This window comes from Dermacentor variabilis, chromosome 2, assembly GCF_050947875.1.
Source record: "Dermacentor variabilis isolate Ectoservices chromosome 2, ASM5094787v1, whole genome shotgun sequence".
In the NCBI taxonomy this organism is placed as follows: domain Eukaryota; kingdom Metazoa; phylum Arthropoda; class Arachnida; order Ixodida; family Ixodidae; genus Dermacentor; species Dermacentor variabilis.
Genome location: NC_134569.1, coordinates 237,180,120 through 237,203,571, shown reverse-complemented (window position 1 = coordinate 237,203,571; position 23,452 = coordinate 237,180,120). Strand labels below are relative to the sequence as shown.

General features: G+C 47.8%; 1 protein-coding gene across 1 annotated transcript in view; it reads right to left on the bottom strand.

Moving 5' to 3' along the window:
* Positions 1-23,452, bottom strand: part of LOC142570726 (uncharacterized) — a 175,172-nt gene that overhangs the window by 22,124 nt on the left and 129,596 nt on the right. Inside the window, exons 7-9 of the mRNA XM_075679071.1 lie at positions 20,834-21,015; positions 16,697-16,834; positions 12,317-12,411 (exon numbers count right to left, since the gene is read on the bottom strand). Coding sequence (XP_075535186.1) covers positions 12,317-12,411; positions 16,697-16,834; positions 20,834-21,015 — 415 coding nt within the window. The remainder of the gene's footprint in view (positions 1-12,316; positions 12,412-16,696; positions 16,835-20,833; positions 21,016-23,452) is intronic.

The window sequence follows — 23,452 nt, the reverse complement described above, 5'->3', positions numbered from 1 at the left end:
TGGCACGACGGGAGCAGCTATGGGTTATTTACTTGTTAATGTCAGCCTAGATGCTACGGCGAAGTATTATTTCGTTTCTCTCCTCCCTCAACTTGACAGTTTCCAACTTCACGGTAAATGGCAGATTCTGCCGCTTCACGCTAGCCATCCCACAAAAACAAAGGCAACATCTGGGAAAACAACACAACAAAATGATGGCACAAATCTCCACGAGCCTCAAACAAGCAGGATTAGCTGTTTGAGTGAGCACTGCAGGGCAGGCCAAGATCATTTTTGGTAGGGGGTGCCCGCCTGTGGCATGGTTGCGCAGTAGAGCCACGCAGGCACAGCCAGGATAAATCACTTCTTTTGAGGGGGTATTGGCAGCTAACTTGGCTGCCATGTAGTAAATCCAACTTCTATGCAGTTTCCCATTGTTTGAAGTTTGGTATATTGATCGTGGCTGCTATTTCTGTCTATGTAACCATATCTTTTTCTATATTTTCTCTTTGTAAGTTTACAGTGTTAGAAATTGTTTGATAAAAGGGATAATCCTATGCAGAGAGGTTCAATATATTCAGGTTCAAGAGTATAACAGTTGTGGGGACACTTGACCGTTACGCATCACCTGATATTTGCCCCGCATGGCTCTTGCGTCTCCTGTAATCTAGCTTCTCCGCGTAGCTAAGTGCCGGAGGCGGCCGGCGTGCTTGCAAACTAGTACGAGAGATGGCACGAGTGATGCCCAGCTAACGCCATCTAACGGCAGGGTTACTCGGGTCCATAAGGAGGTAGGCTGCTCCTCGCTCTGCCTTGGGATTGCCGAGCGACGCGGACATTTCACGTGCTCACCCACCATTCACGGGACCCTTTAGGAGCAGTATACCAAAATGGACGAACACGATTGTTCGAACGCGCCACTGTTTGCATGACCGTACACACGAACGATTATGTGTTGGTGTCCAGCATAGGAGTGAACATATTTGCTCGCTATCCAGTGGCGGTGAGTTGGACTTCGATTTCTCATGCGCCCATCGGAATGTTTTATCGGTGGTAATTCGGCTAGCAGGCACTAGTGTATGAAAGGTGCAATAAATGCCCTTTCAATTGTTTGTACTACTGTGTTGTGGTTCCTTTGTCTCAAGAGCACGCGTGAGACCCTGCACTGTTTCAAAGAATAGTGAGGTGGCACGCAGATTCTATGTCCTTATTAAGTAATTCCAAGTTTTAATGCTGAAAAATTCCAGTCTCCAACAGCAAGAGCAAGTCTGTACATTGGGTAGAAGGAATCGACTGCACAGTGAAGACTGAACTGCACAAGAAGAGAGAGATACAGTGCTAATGGTAATGAGCTACAGTTGCATTTAATGTGAGCTGCAACTCAGTGCCCTAGGCGGAATGGACTCCAAGACTGCACAGAGGCGGCGACAAATGAAAAATTGGTTTGATATGTATACAAAATTGGAACAGTGTTTAGTTGAACTTTTCATATGTCGGTGCCGCAGTGCAGTCTTGAAACCCCTTTGGCCATGGGCACAATGTTCGTAGGTCATACTGAACGTGAATGCGCATTCAAGGTAGTGTGCTGCACTTGATACGTTCATAACTGTAGTACATTTACAGTGGGAAACAGCTGGTTTGTGATACATTGCATTATATTTTGTATTAGAACTTTGCTAAAGTGCGAATATCAGCATCAAGTGAGTTTTGTATGTAATAGCAGCGCCCCACTAGCATAACTAATACAGTAAAAGCTTGTTAATTCACAACTCGTCAATTCGAAATTTCGGGTAATTCGAAGTAGCCGCCGCAGTCCATCTAAAAATGTATTGACAGCAATATGTAACACATCCCGCTAATTCACACTGAAATCCATAACACCACCACCGATAATTTGAACTCCGCGCCATTGTGGATGGGGAGAGTGCTAGTGCACGAAAGCATGTTGGCGACAATCGTCGCCGCGCAGATTTGCTCTTTCCATATGCAGCCGTTGCAGGTCGGTTCTCTCCCTCTCTCAAGACCTTCAACATAAAAGCGCAGTATACAGACTCGGCGCTGCATGTTTTTATTTATTTATTTATTTATTTATTTATTTATTTATTTATTTATCGCAATGGTGATCATACTGACACTCCAACTGCCTTTCTGCCATTCGTGCCACCATGAGGTTCCATATAAAGTCCAAGGGCAATAACACCATCACCACGCGCCGTGTTCTTTGTGTACGAGTGAAAGCATGCGAGGGTGAGCCAGTGAATGCGGCTCAATCTCGCATGCATGAACGAGGAAGGTGAGGCGAAGTGCGCCCTCGCCTGTCGCGCATGAGGCACGGGGGTGAGGCGAGGTAGGGGGGGACAAGGGGGGGACCTTCTTCTCCGGCGGTTGCCGTGTACGGCGCGACCATGCGGGCGCCGTATCTTGAAAGCAATCTGCAACGTGGCCAAACTGCATGCCCACGTGGACGTCATCTTCAAAGCTATCTGCGATGTTTGCAGAGTGCACGTAGTGCCGATAGCTTCGGATGCGATGTGCTTTCTATGTTTCGTTCACGTTGAAGCAAGAGCTGTACGAAGGTCAATTCACTCACTGCTACTGCGGCGTTTTCTCACTCCAGCGTTTTTCATCGAGTTTCCACAGTCATCGAGCGAGATGTGTCCAGTTTACCTGTGCGCATGTGACAGCGTATTTGTTAATTTAGTCAGTAAATGGGTGTTTACAAGTTTACACGGCCGATAAATCTACTATCCTTACTTCATATAGATATCTACTATTTTGCTATCACAATCAATGTTTCACTTTTCGGGTGAAACTGCGTAATTTTTCTCTTTTTTTTTTTCTGGGCCAGTCGGCGCGACTAATGTGCAGATGGAGCAAGAGCCATCTCGACATCGAGCGCGTCAGACCGCATTGGCCGCGCCCGGTTACATTGGCTGCGCCAGTGCTTCGAAGTACAGACGTTGTTGTTCACGCCAACGTGACATAGTGCGCATGCTCGTGTGTCACACCACATAGGACTATATACATGCCTTAACCGAGCGATTTTTTTTTTTTTTAATGCTCATTGGTTCGAATTTTGTATAATTCAAATTTTCATACCACCCCCGCGGAATTCGAATTGACGAGCACTTACTGAGGTAGATTTTTGCGATTATCTATTTTTTGGTTCAAAGTCGAAGCAAATAGTAATTAGTGTTGAATAGTTTCGAAGCAAATAGCTGAAACAGTTGTGAGATTTGCATAAAACCTGGCCATAAGAGCCAGATGTTGACAATTCTAACAAAGTTGGTTCCTTACTTGTTAAAAAAGAAATGGGTTCATTTCTGGAGTTAGTTTAATTTCAAAGTAGCATTATTCAGACATTTTCAACATTTCTTACAACTCCAGCTGCACAGAAAATATGTCGACAGGCTCTTGCTCACTGTTGCACTTTGCTCTACTTAAAGTTTTGTGGTGATGGAGGCTGTGGGAGCATTTCGTGTTCGCTCATGAAGTGGCATCGTGATGTTGTGAAGTGCAACTTTGCGTGCACGACACCAGCAGTTTATGCTGTGTCGTGAAAATTCAGCTGAAGGCTCTCCATAACCCCACCTTCTTGTTTGGCAAACATACAGACGAAAAAAATATTTAAAATTTAACAGTAAAACTCAGCTTTGGCTTACCTGTGAATTTAGACTTCAAGTGCCATTTGCCAGCAGTGCAAATTTTGCCACGAAAGGTGGTTTCATGGCATCGTGTACCTTTAAGGCAAAGTTCTACGCCAGCAGCATCACCAAAAAGTATGGAACGAAGCAGCTAATCAGAGATATGACATGGACGCTTCATCCATTTGCAAATGCAAATTGCTTTTACAAAGATTCAGGTGTTGCATGCAGTTATTATTGCGAGCTATATGTACAGACTTGTTTTTCTTTCTTTCTGGGGTGTTGTAATTAGAAGTGCGGCTTATGCACAGAAAAAATATGTATATTCATTCATTTAAAATACTTCAAAAATTTCTTATACAGAAGTTCGAGCTGAAGCAAATATCAAACAGCATAATATTCTAACGGATATTTGAAAATATTGTCACGTGGTGGTGACGTTAAGAACACAGTGGCAATACTGTGAAAGGCAAAACTAGATTTTTTATTGGGCGAACCTGTGCCCACAAAACAGGCTACACTGATAGCACAACGAAAGCGGCGAACACAGTCGGCGATCGTCGAAAATCTGATCAGCGGGTCAAGCGCGTCGGCTTTTATACAGAATCGTCGAATGTTCCAGACTAATCGTTAGGACCCGCGTGCCTTCCACAAAGTTCTACACCATTCGCGTCAGGCGAATAAATCAGATAACACAAGGTTCCGCGACAACAGACGGCGGATAGAAGCATCGATAACTTTCCAGAAACTTCGGATACATGCAAGCGCGTCCCGCGCTGTGCGATAAGATTTGTTAGACGGCGAAACGTGGTCGCCCGATAAATATAAGTACACGTGTCAATACCCCCCTCTTAAAAAGCATCGTCCCGATGCTACAAATATAAGAGCGAAACACAAAAGGACACTTAATTAACATAATTAACAAAACAACGAAAATAAAGCAAGTCCAAAGGTCAGTTACGCGAAGTCCCAAAGTTCGTCAACGCTGGTGGTACGGCTTGAGTCGCACAACGTGGACAACTTCAGGTCGTGAGCGGCGTCGCTGTGACAGCGAAATGCCGTCTGGCACGACCTCATAGTCCAGTGCGCCAATACGTCGGATGATCTTGTACGGTCCGAAATAGCGACGCAAGAGCTTCTCGCTCAGTCCTCGTCGGCGTATAGGGGTCCAAACCCAAACGCGGTCACCGGGCTGGTACTCGACAAAGCGTCGTCGGAGGTTGTAGTGTCGGCTGTCGGTCCTCTGCTTGTTCTTGATCCGCAGGCGGGCGAGCTGTCGGGCTTCTTCGGCGCGCTGGAGATAGTTAGCGACGTCAAGATTTTCCTCGTCAGTGACGTGCGGCAGCATGGCGTCGAGCGTCGTCGTCGGATTCCTGCCGTAAACCAGCTTAAACGGCGTGATCTGTGTTGTTTCTTGCACCGCCGTGTTGTAAGCGAATGTTACGTACGGCAGGACGGCATCCCAGGTCTTGTGTTCGACGTCGACGTACATTGCTAGCATGTCGGCGAGGGTCTTGTTCAGGCGCTCCGTGAGACCATTCGTCTGCGGATGGTAGGCAGTTGTCCTCCTGTGACTTGTCTGGCTGTACTGCAGAATGGCTTGGGTGAGCTCTGCTGTAAAAGCCGTTCCTCTGTCGGTGATGAGGATTTCTGGGGCACCATGTCGCAGCAGGATGTTCTCGACGAAAAATTTCGCCACTTCGGCTGCGCTGCCTTTCGGTAGAGCTTTAGTTTCAGCAAAGCGGGTGAGATAGTCCGTCGCCACGACGATCCACTTATTCCCGGATGTTGACATCGGAAACGGCCCCAACAAATCCATCCCAATCTGCTGGAATGGTCGACGAGGAGGTTCGATCGGCTGTAGTAACCCTGCTGGCCTTGTCGGTGGTGTCTTGCGCCGCTGACAGTCTCGGCATGTCTTGACGTAACGGGCGACGTCGGCGGTCAGACGCGGCCAGTAATACCTTTCCTGTATCCTCGACAGCGTCCGGGAGAATCCGAGGTGCCCAGCGGTTGGGTCGTCGTGTAGGGCGTGCAGTACTTCTGGACGTAGCGCTGACGGTACAACAAGAAGGTAGCTGGCGCGGACTGGTGAGAAGTGCTTCTTCACGAGCAGGTTGTTTTGTAGCGTGAACGAAGACAACCCGCGCTTAAATGCCCTAGGGACAACGTCGGTGTTCCCTTCCAAGTATTCGACGAGGCCTTTCAACTCCGGGTCTGCTCGCTGCTGTTTAGTGAAGTCTTCCGCGCTTATTATTCCAAGGAAGGCGTCGTCCTCGTCGTCTTGCGGCGGGGGATCGATGGGGGCACGTGATAAGCAGTCGGCGTCGGAGTGTTTTCTTCCGGACTTGTATATTACCGTGACGTCATATTCTTGTAGTCTGAGGCTCCACCGGGCCAGCCGTCCTGAAGGGTCCTTTAAGTTAGCTAACCAACACAACGCGTGATGGTCGCTGACGACTTTGAATGGCCTGCCATAGAGGTAAGGGCGGAATTTTGCTGTAGCCCAAATGATGGCGAGGCATTCCTTTTCAGTCGTAGAATAATTGCCTTCCGCTTTTGACAACGACCGGCTAGCGTAAGCTATCACGTGTTCATGACCATCTTTTCTCTGGACTAGCACGGCACCGAGGCCTAGGCTACTGGCGTCAGTGTGGATTTCGGTATCGGCGTGCTCGTCGAAGTGCGCAAGTACGGGCGGCGACTGCATGCGTCGTTTGAGTTCTTGAAATGCGTCGGCCTGCGGCGTTTCCCACTTGAACTCGACGTCACATTTAGTTAGCTGTGTCAGTGGCTCAGCGACACGTGAAAAGTCCTTGACAAAGCGCCTATAGTAGGCACACATGCCAAGGAATCTGCGCACTGCCTTCTTGTCGATTGGCTGCGGGAACTTTGCGATGGCAGCTGTCTTCTGCGGGTCAGGGCGTACTCCAGATTTGCTGATGACGTGGCCTAGGAATAGAAGCTCATCGTAAGCGAAGCGACACTTTTCCGGCTTCAGAGTGAGCCCTGATGACTTGATGGCCTCTAATACCGTCGCGAGCCGCTTAAGGTGATCGTCGAAATTTCCGGCGAAGACAACGACGTCATCCAGGTAAACAAGGCACGTCTGCCACTTTAGTCCGGCTAACACCGTGTCCATGACGCGCTGAAACGTTGCAGGCGCCGAGCACAGTCCGAATGGCATGACCTTGAATTCATAGAGGCCGTCTGGCGTGATGAAGGCGGTCTTTTCGCGATCCCTTTCGTCGACCTCTATTTGCCAGTAGCCAGACTTGAGGTCCATCGATGAGAAGTATTTAGCATTGCAGAGCCGATCCAATGCGTCGTCTATCCGTGGGAGGGGGTATACGTCTTTCTTCGTGATTTTGTTCAGTCGACGATAATCGACGCAGAAACGTAGGGTTCCGTCCTTTTTCTTCACTAAAACAACTGGAGACGCCCACGGGCTTTTCGACGGCTGGATGATGTCGTCGCGCAGCATTTCGTCGACTTGTTGTCGTATAGCTTCGCGTTCTCGCGTCGAAACTCGGTAAGGGCTCTGGCGTAGTGGTCGAGCGCACTCTTCGGTTATTATGCGATGCTTTGCGACTGGTGTTTGTCGAATCCTCGATGACGTCGAAAAGCAGTCTTTGTATCGTCGAAGCAGACTTCTGAGCTGTTGCTGCTTAATCACGGGGAGACTTGGATTTATGTCGAAGTCTGGCTCGGGAACCACGGTCGTCGGGGTAGATGCAACAGAATCCGAGATGACAAAGGCATCGCTGGTTTCCTGAATTTCCTCGATGTATGCGATCGCCGTGCCCTTGTTGATGTGCTTGAACTCCTGGCTGAAGTTTGTCAGCAACACTTTCGTGTTTCCTCCGTGCAGGCGAGCGATCCCTCTTGCGACGCAAATTTCACGGTCGAGCAGCAAACGTTGGTCGCCTTCGATGACGCCTTCTACGTCAGTGGGTGTTTCGGTGCCGACCGAAATAACAATGCTGGAGCGAGGCGGGATGCTCACTTGATCTTCGAGCACACTCAAGGCGTGGTGACTACGAGGGCTCTCCGGCGGTATCGCTTGATCTTCCGACAGCGTTATTGACTTCGACTTCAGGTCGATGATTGCGCCGTGTTGGTTCAGGAAGTCCATGCCGAGAATGACGTCTCGTGAACACTGTTGCAGGATAACGAAGGTGGCAGGGTAAGTCCGGTCATGAATGGTAATTCTTGCCGTGCAGATTCCACTCGGCGTGATGAGGTGTCCTCCAGCGGTCCGAATTAACGGGCCTTCCCATGCAGTCTTAACTTTCTTCAATTGGGCTGCGATGGGTCCACTCATGACGGAGTAATCGGCTCCTGTGTCTACTAAGGCGGTAAGTGCGTGGCCGTCGAGAAGCACGTCGAGGTCGGTGGTTCTTTGTCTTGCATTACAGTTAGGCCTCAGCGTCGGATCACGGCTGCGTCGAGTTGACCTGTGGTTGGTACGTGGCGTCGTCAAGTGGTCTTTCGTCGGCGTGTTCTTTCCTGCCAGACTTCGTCGGGACGGCGGTGTGACGTCGTTGTTATGTCGTCGAGGTAGTCTTTTCGGCGTCTTCGTCGGCGGCGGAGGATCTTCGTCAGTTCGACGAACAGCAACCGCACCTCCATCGGTTGCTGCTTTTAGTTTTCCGGATATGGGCTGACGGACCGACCCCGGGCTGGGCCAGTGTATGGTCGGCGCTGTGGCGACAGGTAGCGGCCTGGTGACGGCGAACGGGACGGTCGTCGAGGGCTCCACTGAGTAGCGGCAAGGTAGTCGGCGATGTCACGAGGGCGTTGACCTTCCCGAGGGCGCGGTGCGTCGACGGCGAACCCTCGCAATCCCAGGTCGCGGTATGGGCATCGGCGGTACACATGGCCAGCTTCTCCGCAGTGATAGCAGAGCGGGCGGTGGTCGGGGGCTCGCCAAATGTCCGTCTTCCTCGCGTAGGTACGCTGGGCGACGGGTGGGCGTGCTGGCGGCGGCGGCGGCGGACGACGGAATTGCGTCGTTGCAGGGCCCTGGCGTGATCGCGGAGGGGGACCTTGACGGCGTGCGACGGAGGCGTATGTCATCGCTTCTGGCTGGGGCTGCGGTAATTGTGGTTGCAGCTCGGGAACTCCAAGCGATCGGTGCACCTCTTCTTTGACGATGTCGGCGATCGAAGCCACTTGGGGCTGCGACGAAGGCAGGACCTTGCGCAGTTCTTCGCGCACAATGGCCCTGATGGTCTCCTGAAGGTCGCCGGAATCCAGTCCTTGGATGGCGTACTGCGGCGTGAGCCCCTGGCGGTTATATTGCCGGGTGCGCATCTCCAGAGTTTTCTCGATCGTCGATGCCTCTGCCGAAAACTCAGCTACGGTCTTCGGCGGGTTACGAATAAGTCCTGCGAAAAGTTCTTGCTTGACGCCCCGCATCAGGAAGCGGACTTTTTTCTCTTCTGACATTTCCGGGTCGGCGTGCCGGAAAAGACGGGCCATCTCTTCCGTGAAGATCGCGATCGTCTCGTTTGGCAGCTGCACTCTGGTTTCTAGTAGTGCTTGGGCTCGCTCTTTTCGCACGACGCTTGTAAACGTTTGCAAGAAGCCGCTTCGGAACAGGTCCCACGTCGTTAAGGTGGCTTCTCGATTCTCGAACCAGGTCCTGGCGGCGTCTTCCAGTGCGAAATAGACATGCCGCAGCTTGTCGTCACTGTCCCAGCTGTTAAACCTAGCGACCCTCTCATACGTCTCGAGCCAGGTTTCCGGGTCCTCAAATGTTGATCCGCGGAACGTCGGAGGTTCCCTGGGCTGCTGCAGCACGATGGGGGACGCTGGGGCTGCCATTGGGGTTGCCTTGTCCACAATCTTCTTGGTCTTCTCAGGTAGAAGTCCGTGCTCCGGGGGCAGCTGTTGAAGACGGCGGCTTGCTCGATGCTCCGGGACTACGTTGGTGTTCTCTTTGCGGTCCGGGCTTGGATCACGGCTTGTCGGGGGCGTCCGGTACATGAACGAAAAGCACCTCCACCAGATGTCACGTGGTGGTGACGTTAAGAACACAGTGGCAATACTGTGAAAGGCAAAACTAGATTTTTTATTGGGCGAACCTGTGCCCACAAAACAGGCTACACTGATAGCACAACGAAAGCGGCGAACACAGTCGGCGATCGTCGAAAATCTGATCAGCGGGTCAAGCGCGTCGGCTTTTATACAGAATCGTCGAATGTTCCAGACTAATCGTTAGGACCCGCGTGCCTTCCACAAAGTTCTACACCATTCGCGTCAGGCGAATAAATCAGATAACACAAGGTTCCGCGACAACAGACGGCGGATAGAAGCATCGATAACTTTCCAGAAACTTCGGATACATGCAAGCGCGTCCCGCGCTGTGCGATAAGATTTGTTAGACGGCGAAACGTGGTCGCCCGATAAATATAAGTACACGTGTCAATATCCAATCTTTGCAAAAGCCGAACTAGTAGTAAAGACACAGTAGTACAGGTTAGCAAGAATATCGGTACCAGAAACATGCACCCACCTTGCCAATATGCATGGGCTACGTACAGTAAGACATTGTTATAACGAAGTGAATGGGATGGCAAAAAAATTCAATATGTGCAGTAATTCAATAAAAACTACTCCGTAAATGCGAAAAAAGTAGAGCTGCAATCGCACACTATGCAGAAGTGTACCACCGCCGTCATGTGGCGCATCTTCAATCGCGATCCGGCCAGATTGGGATCGAATTTCTCGGTCGCGATTGGCCCTTTTGCACAAGTTGTGGGAGGGAGCCAATTGGTTCAGGTGACTTTGGGCACACTGGGCACAGACACAGAAGGCGGCGCCAAGTGACATTTGTCTGCTACATTGCATGATGCTTCCGCAGCGCTGCCACTGACTACATGCGGGCGCAGCATGGAGGAAAAGGATGCGCCAATGAAGAGGATCGCCCGCTCGTTGTGAATAGGCCCCCCAAATAAAGCTAAAGGCAGCGACACTCTTTTATCCTGCCACACAAGCAGACGAGCGAAGGCAGGTGACAAGGTCTGGGGTTTATCCGCATCTGCCTGTTGGTGGAGCCGAGTAGCGCAGTTGCGCTCACGTCCTTTCCGCAGAAACAAGTGCAAGAGCGACCATGCACTGCCGGCTGCACTTTTTGTTTCCTTTATTTTCTATTTTTTGTGTTGACTCGCACTGGCAGAGGCTCTTGATCGCAGGGCACAGTCCCCTGCCCCGCAATCGCCATGATCAAACAAGAAACTGAGATGGTGAGTGGTGAGGGAATGAGGAGGGATGTCGCCACCCTTTATTCACGGGTCTTAGGCACGAAAGGTGTCAAAGCGCCGCCGGCGACTGCATACCCGCTTGCTACGGATAGCACGCGGCTGCAGCACGAAGGGAAAGGGTGCACAGCCGGCGCGATGGCGTAGGTGGTGACAGAGAGGGTCGCTCGCTCATCCGGCACGGAACGCTTTGCTCGTTGTGAAAGGTGCCACACGCCGCTGTGAGTGCGCATGCGCCCTTTGACAGTTTGCTCTAAGCAGAGCAGCTTGTCAGTGTGCTTCACAAAGTCTGGTTTAAAATGCATGCATTTTGGTCACAACTCGGAGACATTTCTCATAAAGCAATAATTCGAGTAAAGCGCATCTGTCATAACAAGGGTTTAGTGTATATGACTTTCTTTATTACGGCACAAATATGCTGAACAAATTTTACGCGGATGTCCACAGTGACACCTAAAGATGTGTGGTGCTGGTTAAAAGTCAATCTAACAAAACCCGATTTTACGAAGTTCCCGATCTACCAAAGAAATTTCCATTCCCTGGCAGGTACCAATGGGGTTCAATGTTGTCATCAACCTGAATTAACCATACTAACTTGGCCGAACTCGATTTAAGTTTTTTCATGAAATAAATGAGTAAAAAAGTGATTTCTTTCCAATTTTGACAGACAGGTTTTTCTTTGAGCATCCGCTCTAATGCTAACATGTTAAAACATCTAGGTACCCTAGTCATGGCTTTAGCTTTATTTTGACGGAACAGCATGCTGCACCCATGCATAGAACAGCGGACTCAACTCCACCTCGGTAAGGGCAGCGGTGGGTGCTTTCGTTATTTCATGGTTTATGCGGCAGATAGCTGGGTTAGCAGCAAATACGACGCCACGGTACCTTTCGCATGTCACGATGTTATAATTTTTTATTTCGAAGGACTGAAAAATTCCTTTCTCGATTTTACAAGCTTCCCAATTTAACGAAATAATTTGAGCATCGTCATCACTTCGTTAAATAGAGTTTCAACTGCATTGCAATTGGCTTACCGTGCAATCATTACATTTCTTGTCAGATGATGACCAATCTTTCTTCTGTCCACAATCCCATAATAAGCACCCTCTTATTCAGAGCTTTGGCACATACCATTAGCCATGCATTTAATCTCAGCATTAATTACCAAGAAATGGTACAAAGTGGTACAAACGAAATGTCAGCAAGTTGGATTTCATTCACCGCTGTTAAACTGCAAAACAGACGACAGACAATGCAACAGACGAGCAGTGATCCTATTCTTATCATCTGTCTGTCAGGCACACTGTATAACCACAATATTTTGAAGCATCATAACAGAAAAACAGTGCTTCATCCAGTGTGCTATGAAACTACATTCAGGAAACGTGATGGTGAGCACCACTATGCAGTGTTCCCAATTGCATACCTTCATTTCGGCTCTGCAGCTGCGTGTCGTTCGATCGTGTCAGCTTGGTCTGCAGCTCGGACACCTCACCCCGCAGGCGGTCCACTTCACAGCTGCTGCTCACAGGGAAGACGTGACAAGAGCATCAGGACAATCACGTAACTGCACAAGAACACCCTGCGCATTTGTTTACTTTCAGTGGTGTGATTGGTCTAAGACACTTCGAAAAACCTTTCAAGCAGTTAAAGCACCACTTTGGAGTAACAAATCAACATTTTAGGAGCAGTTACCAAGCTCACATATTCAGATGCAAATATTGAGTCTAGCTAGAGCAGTACTCCATGTTCTCCAACGAGAATTGCAAGCGCATGCCTTCTCACAAGCGCTTGCCCAGGATATCCCAGAGTATGATGCCCCAGAGGGCGCCCCACTCAAAGCTCTCCAATAAGTGAAGTTCTGTGAAGTGAAGTGAAGTGAAGTTTGCTCAATCACGTGATCCTGGGCATCCTAACGTACACACACTTTCCCAATACAATATATATTAGTACTTCTTCTGAGGAGGCTTTCCTCCAACAGCTATAGTTGAGTCTGACACAAGGAGGAAGCTGAAGGTAAGGCTTGATTACTGAGAGCACGCATTGCTAAATTTCGAGACGTTTTTAGAAAGAAACCTCCTGATGATGTCAGCGCTTTCCATGCAAACTACTTGTTGCAGTTGCATGGGAAAACCTACCTGCTGTGCTTGCCTGTCAGTTCATGAACAGAATCCTTAGGCTCATTGTTGCTTGCGGTTCATAAAATAAGGGCTAAATAGTTGTTAAGGCATTTAAGTCACAAATTTAAGCGGTGAGCTATTATTAGGTTGTGGTAATGGAAGGCTGCCGACTAATTTTGATAGGTTCGTTAGCAAGCATTTAACCTAGTTACCCTAGTGGTTTTTCAGGCACTATACCACTGCAGCAGGTGGAATGCTTGATAAATTCCATCTGCCCTCTAATATTTTAAGGAAAATGTACTATGTGTACTGTTTTGAGTGTCATTTTGAATAAATATTGTCAGGCATTTGTTGTAAAAAAAAACTCTATATTCAATACACTTTACTGATCACTTATAATGCCATTAAACCGCAAGTTAAAGAAATGCCACCTTGCAAGATCTATAATTGTACCAAACATTATTTTTCTTTTCTCTGGCACCATAACATTTAGAAGCCTACTATTTTCTAGATTTGGTAAGGTAATCTTGCAGTACGGTCTGCTTTAAATAAAGAATTCACTCCTCCAGCATCTTTGAGCCGCCACCTGAGGCCACCACAACGAAACTGCCGGACCATTCATTAATAAAGTTTCTTCTCTCTCTCCTCCAGCATGCATACTCGCAGCATGCACCAAGCTATAAAACTGATGCAGCAAAAGGAATAATTAAAACTCCCCATAATCTCCCATCCACTTTATTCTATGGCATAAAACATCAGTTCATTTGGAGGTATGGTCATACACCTGTTTTAACGATGCAAGAGCCTGAGATTGGGCATTGCTGCAAATCATAACGGTGAACTTCCAAGCACACCTCTCAACCATGCCAAAACTCAGCTTATAAAAAAAAATTGTGGCAGAACTCATCTCACAATGACTGTCAACAGTGATGCGCTAGCACTGAATCAAACTGAAGTATGCCTGGTATTCTGGTAAACGCATGCAGTCTGACTGGGTGTGTTTCCAGATGGGTGGAGGCACAAATGTCAGCAGCGTGCAGGGCACAGCCACCTGGTGGCACAGAGTTCAACCGCACAAACACAGAGCTAATACAGCAGCAACCAAGTGCATTCTACTTTGTGGCTGGTGTAAATTTTTGGCAGCAGTGCAATCACAAACACATTGTCTTTTTAAATATTTAAAATGTTTTAGACTTGGTTACACAATATCACCTCTGTGTTTGGCTAGTGAAGCTCTGCACCACCAGGTGGCTGCGCTGTGCAGGCTGCTCACATTTACGCTAGAGCCCCTTCATCACAGCAGTAGTAGTTTGGAGGGGCTTTACTTCACACCTCTACCTATCTGTCAAATGCCCAGCTTGCCTGACACCAGACACACTCAGCACTACGTGAAAACACTCGCAGCACATGCTGTTTGGATGACTCTTGCTGGGGATCAATGACCAGGCAACTAGCGGTGAGGTAGGAGAGGCTTCATGCACTGGCTCTAAGACAGCAGGAAGTAGACGAGACGACCTCACATCCTGAGGCAGAGCCAGTGAAGGCAGAGCTTAGCCCTGATCACTCGGCGAATGAGTTGAGGAGAAAAAGCACGACCCAGAGAGGAGGGTAACTTGTAAGCATCTGTCTCTCTCTTAAATTGTGGCATGAATGTTTTACTGTAGCTGTACCCTACACATCTACAATTTGTCCAAACCGTTTCAGGGACCCTTTAACATGTCGCAGAACTGAACAATGATTATGATTCTGAAGTTAGTAGTAATGAAATATTTTTACATTGAAACTAGAAGCCATCAGCACGGGATTTCTGAAAAGTTCAGTAATTTGAAAAGTTTGTTAATGTGGTGTTCGTAGTAACAAGGCTTCTCTGTATGCCCTAAATTGGATATGTCATTACCACATTTAGAAACAACCTCCAATAAAAAGACATTTTACAATGAATTTTCAAAAGCTGAGAAGAGCTGTGGAACGTCAACAGAAAAGGAAAAGTTGACATGTCATGCGCAGCACACAAGTCAACACTAAAGTTAAATTTAGCCCTTACACTGCCACTTAAGTTGAGGACCGAGCCTCGCACAAGCCCTGCCACTCCCGACTATACTTGTATCGAATTTTTCAGAACACTCCCTGCATCTGCTTAAGCAACTTGTGCAAAAAAAAATATACATTTCGTACCTGTGGCCTCATCTATTGAGAGGTCATCTAGACACAGAAAACATGGAAGGCAAATTTCTGACAGCAGGTGGAGCACATATGTCTTAGTGCTCTCTCAAAATCAAAATCAGATAGGCAAAATGCCAGATGGCGATAGATGCAGTAAAGCATGGTTAAATCAAGCAGGCTAGGTGACCATTTGTCATTGCCCAGTTTCAAACGGGATGACAATAAATATCACCATCACCATCTCTTGCCCCGTCTCGGCCTGCTCTCGGCTGGGCAGCCATGGCGAGGCAGCATGGTACTTTGGCATTTGTCTAAGTTTGCACTTAAAAGACAGAAATTTATTAACTGTTGAAGAATTCTTAATTGGGAGAAAGCAATAAAGAACAGCTTTTATGTAGCATGAAATAGTCACTGAAATAATGCGTGAATGAAATCCAGAAGGTGCAGAGAAGCAGTCAGAAAAAAGTAACCCAGAGCGTTAAAGGGCCCCTCACCAAACTTCAGTTACATGCTGGAAGTTGTTACGTGTCCTCTAGGAAGCATTCTGCCGCAAAAATTTTTCAAATCGGCTGATTAATAGCCAAGATTGAAATATTTCAGTGCCACAAACCCATGATTTCAGGAGGCGAGCTCCACTGCCAAGCGAGACACTCTCTCCACTTGCCCCGTCTTGCCTTTGCAAGTGAGATTCCTGCCCTGCGTTCTGCCACAGCGGAGCTCGAGAAACGCGTGGCGCGTACGTCACGGACGGGCCCCGCCTTCATTCTTTCTCATTTTTTTTTGCCCTCGCTTTTTTCCAGTGCAGCATACTTCCACTGACGGTTGACGCCGTCAGTGCAAGTGTGCTGCACTGGAAAAAAAAAGTGTGCTTTTCAGTGTGCTGCACTGAAAAAAAGTTTTTGTGCGCTGTGCTTGAGGACACCTGACTAGCGGGCACCTGACACAAATACTGAGGCAGACACAAACGGACCGCAGACCATGATCCTGCACTGGAACATGGTAGCAAAAGACATTTTCCGTGTTTGCACCCACCACTGCACGACGTGAGAACAAGCAGACAAAACGGAAGTACATCTCTCTTGCTGCGGTGCAAAGTAAAACAAAAACATACAGACATTCTGCTTGTGTGTTTCATTATTTTTCTAAGCTTTAATTACTCTATTCAAGCAACATATTACACAAACAACAGATGTCGCCTTCAATAATTCTCAAAGCCACGTGTCACCACTAGCAACGTAATAGCACAAACATGTCTGTAGGCGCAGCATGCGTACACCACCCTGTGGCCTGGAGCGCAGCAGCCGCAAGGAGAAGGACAAACAGCATTTGGTTTGAAATTTCAGATCCTTACGCGGCACGTAGCAATGTAGTACTTTGCAGACATGATTGTTATCGTGCATTGTATGTTCTGTGCTTGTAAGCTCAAAATGACCAAGCCTGGTGAGGGGCCTTTTAAGGAGCAGAGGCGATGTGGTGAGGAGCGACACTACATTCGAACACATGCAAACTCAATGCCCACTCACCTGAGGTCGAGTGCCTGGCGCTGTTCCTGGGCCAGGTGGCTAGCTTGGTCAAGTGCTCGCTGCAGGCGATCATTCTCGGCATTCAATGCTTCTACCTGCCTGTTCAGATCACCAGCTATCTGCTGGGAGAGGTTCTGCCTGCACATAGTAACCAGCTACATCTTCCAACATGACTCACAAATGCGACTGTTTCATTATGAAACAATTTCAAATTAAGAAATCTGAGTACAGTAGCAATCCTGAATAAATTACAGCCTATAGAACAGCCTAATACTGTGTCGTATTTGCACAATTCTAACGTACACCTTTTCAAATAAAAAATGCGTTCAAATTTGCATGCGCATTAAAATCGTAACTAATTCTACACAAAATCAAAAACGAAACTGATTCTCACTAAAAGAAGAAGCCCAATCCAAGGTAGCTAGCCATAGTGCCATCAAACGGACATTGCTCTTCATGCCTTCGTTTGCGGTCGACATTTGCTAGTTAGCTATAACTGTGGCATTTCTAATACATTAGATGGAACTGAAGATCACTTTGCGGTCAATAGACAGCAAGAAGGAAGTGTCGTTGGACTCCACGGTGTAGAAATAGTTTAGGTGTGAGGACGCTGCTGCTCTCCGCTTCACAGCAAAGGTGTGCTTCTCAAGTGCCCCAACGGGTGGCACTACCAACTTAGGCCCAGTAAGGCACGGTCACGGTGTGGGCCAAGTAAACAAGAAGCCAGTTTGGCCTCGCAATGGCATCGTTGCGAGGCCAAAGTAAATTGTTTGGTAAAATAAATACTGCGTTATAAAAGCGCATCATTTGTCAAGCACCTAGCATTCGGTTTTATAAGACGAAAAAGCAAGGTTTGGGGCCAAGCCCCGTATGTCCAGCCAATGTCCGCACATGTGTTAAGTAGTTTCTCCAATGCTGGCTATCGCATGGATAAACGTCTGCAATGCTTTCGCTTGCCCCGGTGGTCCGTTGTAGGCGGTCAAGCGTAGCTACTGTTATACCATCGAGTTTATTTTCCACTGCTCACGAGCGGCCCATCACGGCGATAATGTCGTGCGTTGGCGAAAAGCGTGAAAGAAAATTAAGAGAATTCACAGGAAACACTTGCAACGTATTGGTCCAGGAAACGGCTAATAAGCTGTTATAACCTGCAGATCTGCGTGTGAGAGTGCCGGTTCGAGGCGGCGAGGTAATCAAAATGTCAGCGGTGGTGACTTTGATTAATGTCATTTCGGACATGTGGTCACGGCAAAACAACTGGAAGATCAGACTGCAAAGAGCTCTTGCGCCCGAAATTTCAGACGTTCTGATACATTGGCTCTATGTGGTACGCGGTGGTACCGCGAAGCCATCCAAATTATCGGGAATCTGTCCGTCCGAATTACCGGGAATCTAAAAGCTGCTCTAGCAGCTTTTAGCCAGAAAGCCGTCCAGATGTTTCTAGGAAATAAAAAAATTGAATTGAACTGAATCCGAAAAGCCGGTTGTTGACTGTACACTGACAACTCCTTCAGTCGACAACAGGGCATCCAAGAGGATTCATTATGATTCCTGCCTGTTACTCGAGCCATCATTACCGCAACTTTCAACCCTTTCAATAAAATTACAGCTAATTTTCCCCGATTTTTTCCCCTGAGTTTTTCCAGACTACTCAAAATCCTTACCAGTACACACCTACGGGGCAGAAACCTAGAGGCTTACGAAAAGGGTTCTACTTAAATTGAGGACGACGCAACGAGCTATGGAAAGAAGAGTGATGGGTGTAACGTTAAGGGATAAGAAAAGAGCAGATTGGGTGAGGGAACAAACGCGAGTTAATGACATCTTAGTTGAAATCAAGAAAAAGAAATGGGGCATGGGCAGGACATGTAATGAGGAGGGAAGATAACCGATGGTCATTAAGGGTTACGGAGTGGATTCCAAGGGAAGGGAAGACAGCAGGGGGGTGGCAGAAAGTCAGGTGGGTGGATGAGATTAAGAAGTTTGCAGGGACGACATGGCCACAATTAGTACATGACCGGGGTTGTTGGAGAAGTATGGGAGAGCCCTTTGCCCTGCAGTGGGCGCAACGAGGCTGATGATGATGATGACTCAAAATCCCTGATAATTCCTGGTTTTCACGGTTGGTAGACACCCTGATAGGAGTAGCCAGTCATCTGCCTGCCTGCCTGCCTGCCTGCCTGCCTGCCTGCCTGCCTGCCTGCCTGCCTGCCTGCCTGCCTTGGCAGAGGACTGTGCCTGAGGACTTGTCAATCCGCTTGACAGAGGACTGTGCCTCATAAACATGGCAAGTTGGGCATGCAAGTACATGTTACAAATGCATACATGGTAGCATACATGACACATACAGAATACACACGTAATTTACATATGTCTATAAATGAAACGCCCAACAGGTTCAAGTATGTGGCTATTGGATGAAAAAGAAATAGGACAGAATGAGGACACCATCATTTGCGCTCACAAACTCGTCCACCGTTGATTCGTCAACAGCTTCCGGAAATTCTGACAGCTCGCTCCGAACTTCGGCAACATCGGCAACGGCTTCGTCGCATTCATCAGAATTTAGTCATCACCGAGCACGCGAAAGTCGGCACGGCTGAAGCAATTTCGGATGAACCACTCGCACACGGCCTTGCGTACGCATCAAGCGCCACGGGTACCGGGTCGCGAGTTTGGCCACTTTAGCCGTAATCTCCCCCTTCAAGATCATGCTGAGAGTGCTCCTGGGATCTTGTACACTGCAGGGACATCCGACTTCTCACCGCATTCGATCCTATTTATGATTTCAAGCTTCACGACAAAAAGCGAATTCTGCCGCTTCATCACGGCAACACTGCGGGAGAAGGCCTACAAGGCGCACACACAATGAACCAGAAAAGCAGGGAGACAACTCGCACTTCCGCCATCTTACACAACAAGGGCACAAGAGCCTCTGATTGGCTGTCTGAGCAAGCGCTGCAGGCGAGCCAGAATCATTTTTTGCAGGGGGGTGTTGACAGCTCGTCCGAGGCAGGGTGGTCACGGTAGGGAGAGCGGTTGGATGGAGCTGCGCAGTCGGGTTTTCCCGCCACTGCGAGGGAAAGCCAACTTCCGGGGGCACTTTCTGCCGCTTGACGTTCGACATATCGGGAGTCGCTGCTTTTTTTGTTCGATGTAAGCATAATTTTTGCCATATATACCCATTGTAACTATACCGTATCCAGAAATTGTTCGATATATAGAATAATTCAATGTAAATGGGGTCGATATAGTCGGGTTCAACTGTAAATCCAAATGTATGCATTGCATTTCGTTGCACAGTTGCTGATTTATTTTTTCAGACACTTCATTTTTAACTGCTCAATTATTTGGGCTTCACTACAGTCTTGCCGCCAAATCCATAGAAACAGTCTCTAATGGCTAAGCTTTGGGCTTTGCACAGTATTTCACTCACTATTTTGAACTAATCTGCACTGTGAAGTCACAAATATGGCAGCAGCAAACAACGTTGCCATAATTCTGATTTTCAGGCGTGCTCTCACTTTTGTTATCGAGGCGATTACTCAACTTTGGAGTGCTGTACTGCGTCTACAAAGAGAGTTTCATCACCTCCACACTAAATTACAACTCTGGTTGCCAACTCCCTACAAAGTGGCACTGGTTAAGCCTAGCCGGCTAGGGTGGTCAGTATCAAGCCGTCACAGGAATCTGATATTTTATGTGTGTGTTCACTTTGCGGCTTTTACTGTTGGTTCATACAACAACTTGAGTGACTCCACCTGTAGTGAGGCTCTCAAGTGCACACATTTAGCTTTTGTCGAAAGTGGCCCACTATACCACTTCTCCAATACTCTGTACTCACGAAATATATTGTCTCACCAAAGCTATGCACAGCAGTGAAGGCTAGGGAACACGTCAGCCAATCAGTAACAAGAGCGAAGTGCATGTTGCAGAGAAGGGAGGAGGACTTGGACATTGTGCAATAGTGATTCTTATGTGAAACTTTCATTCAGCTGTCGTCACTTAGAGGGCAATCAGATATGTACAGTGGAGGAGCCCTTTCTTTTGGTCGTCTTTCCTGGTTGGCTGACACAACCGGTACCTTTTGCCACACAGCACAGAGTCGGTGAGATGAAGTTCAGGTGCAACACGCACCTGTCTGCCGCTGTACCAGTCAGCTCAGCCTGTGTGGCCCAGTGCTGCCAGGCTGTTGCGAGCGCCCCTCCTAGGTCAGAGAGGTCGGTGCACACCGCCCGGCGCAGCTGGGCGAGGTCTTGCCGTAAGTGGGCCAAGTCCTGCTGCCACTGGGACACCACAAAGAGTCGAGACTCCAGGCCCTGCACAAGGCTCACCCTGATCACCTGCTCATCCGTGAGCTGCTCACTCTTAACCCTAAAGCCAAAATTGGTAATGCGAGCAACACAGATGTAGCAAAACACTCCTTGTTACTAAATCAGGCAAGTGATTTAATGTCAAGAACAAAGTAAGTTGTTTTGGCATATGTGCAAATATCTCGTTCCAAATGAGCAGGCCGTCAAAATAGTCACTTGCAGTACACTCAACTGGTTGCATTTCAGCACTTAAGAGCATTCTCATAGCGTGCTTTAGATTTGGCTTACAAAGAACGAGCTCTCGGAACACATTCGCCTGGTTCATACAGAGCACGGTGCTCCAGTTCAGAATGCTTGAAAGCACTTGGAAACACAAGCGAGACCCCATGGAGCTCTGGTCCCTTGGCTTCAGCAAGCTCCATAGAGCAGCATCTGCCACAATGGCAGTTATGCGTGTGCGCACCTAGTGTGTCTGACACTGATGTTTACGTGCTTTTGCTTCCCACACCCATTTGTTCTGATGAGTGACTAAATGTTCAGCTCTGGCAGCTGTTCTCTGTCTCACATACCTCAAGTGGGCTCTGCATCACCGCAGTTCAAGTCAGATCATAGTAGGAACCTGTCCAGTGACCTGCATTCTCGCAATTTTTAGCTCACAGTGTCTTGCCAAGTACACACTGAGAACACTTTTTTTCAAGCAAATACAAATGGCTGAAACCACGGAGTAAACAACAAAAAATACATCTAAGAAGCCCTCACACCAGAGGAAAATTATAAGAAATGTGGCAGAAGACGCCAATCATTCTTTCCTGTCCTTGTTTATAGGAACTATAGTAAATGTTGTAGACAAGCCAAGCTTGACAGTTGAAAAACACTACAGCTGAGAGTAAAAAACACAACCGATACAGTGATTTGGTGAATAAATACTAAAAAGCGTTTTTATTCAAGATGTTGACTGTTTATTTTTAAAATTGTGAGTTTCTTCTGTACGGATGCTGCAAACAGGCACTCTACTGTAAAGGGGCCGCTAAAATTACCTGCACCATAGACAAACGTAAATATCAAAAAATTTATTCTTAGATTTTATGTCCCAAAGCCACAATCTCATGAGGTACGCCATAGTGGGGGTCTCCAGATTAATTTTGACAACCTGGGGTACCTTAACGTGGGCCTAAATCTAATGGTACATTTGACTGGCTCCTATACCACACTCCAACTTGGTTTGCAGCGATGAGAAAACCTCTCGAGATTGCAGCCAGAGACAGCCTGCCCCAACGAAACGTTCAGAGCAATCGGATTAGCCACATTTTCTGTCTGATCACAGTTGCACTCCTAGCTCAAAGATGAGAGCACATTTGATTGCTCTGAGCTTGAACACAGCACTCTGAATGAACCAGGTGATCGTGTTCCAAGCAATTGATTTTGACTAGCCAAATGTAAACCGCACTGCGAGAGCACTCAGAAGCAACCAGTCAAATGTACCATAAGTACACGAGCATTTCTGTATTTTGTCTGCATCAACACGTGGCTACTGCTGCCAGCGTCAAACCCATGACCTCAAGCTCAGCAGTGTAACACCACAGCCACTAAGCTGCCACTGCAGGTAAATGTAAGTGTTGGTGAAGTTTATTCATGAAACAATCACGTAACAGCTGCTTATAATTTGGTTGCCTCTACACACCAGTTCAATGAGTGGGTGGTGCTGCTGTAGGTAGGTGACAATATTCCAGAGAGTCAGAAAAATCAGGCAGGGAAGTCAGTCAGGGATTGAGCCTTGTAGTCTTTTGAAATAATTTTTGGCCTAAACTAGATACAAATGAAAAGTAGTAAAACCATTGATGTTAATATGACAATCGTAAACAACCTCAAAATCCAACGAAGTTGGTAGATATGCCATTACTAATGGCACTGGTTGCTCTCTCTGACATGTCCATGCTCAGAGCAATGCCAGCACGGAAGAAGGACGCTTGGCTCCGGGAAGGGAAAGGACAGGTGGACAAGAGGAGGAGGATCTGCCTTATCAGTAGGAGGTGCTTCCCATGTAGGGAGGGGTGGCATCATCGCCTTCCTCTATGTTTTTGGAAGTAACATTAATATCTAAATTAGTCCATCAGAGGGGAAGCAAGGAAAACGAACATGCAAGCAAAAGAATTGGCAGCTACACCAGCCCACTGTCATCAACAACAGTGTGCAAAGATGTCTAAATTCACAAAATAAAAACTCCACACAGGGCTGACGTCACCGCTTTGAACTACAGCTCAAACTGCAAGCCGTATCTCTTCGACATGCCTGTTGAACACACCTCTTCAACATGCCTGTTGAAGAGGTGTGTTGTTGAAAAGGCACGAAATCCCTAAACTTGTTCCAAAACCCTAGACCTAGGAATAAATCCTAGATCCTAGAAGTGGGAATGAAACACTACAACTTTCCAAGTGTAACTGGG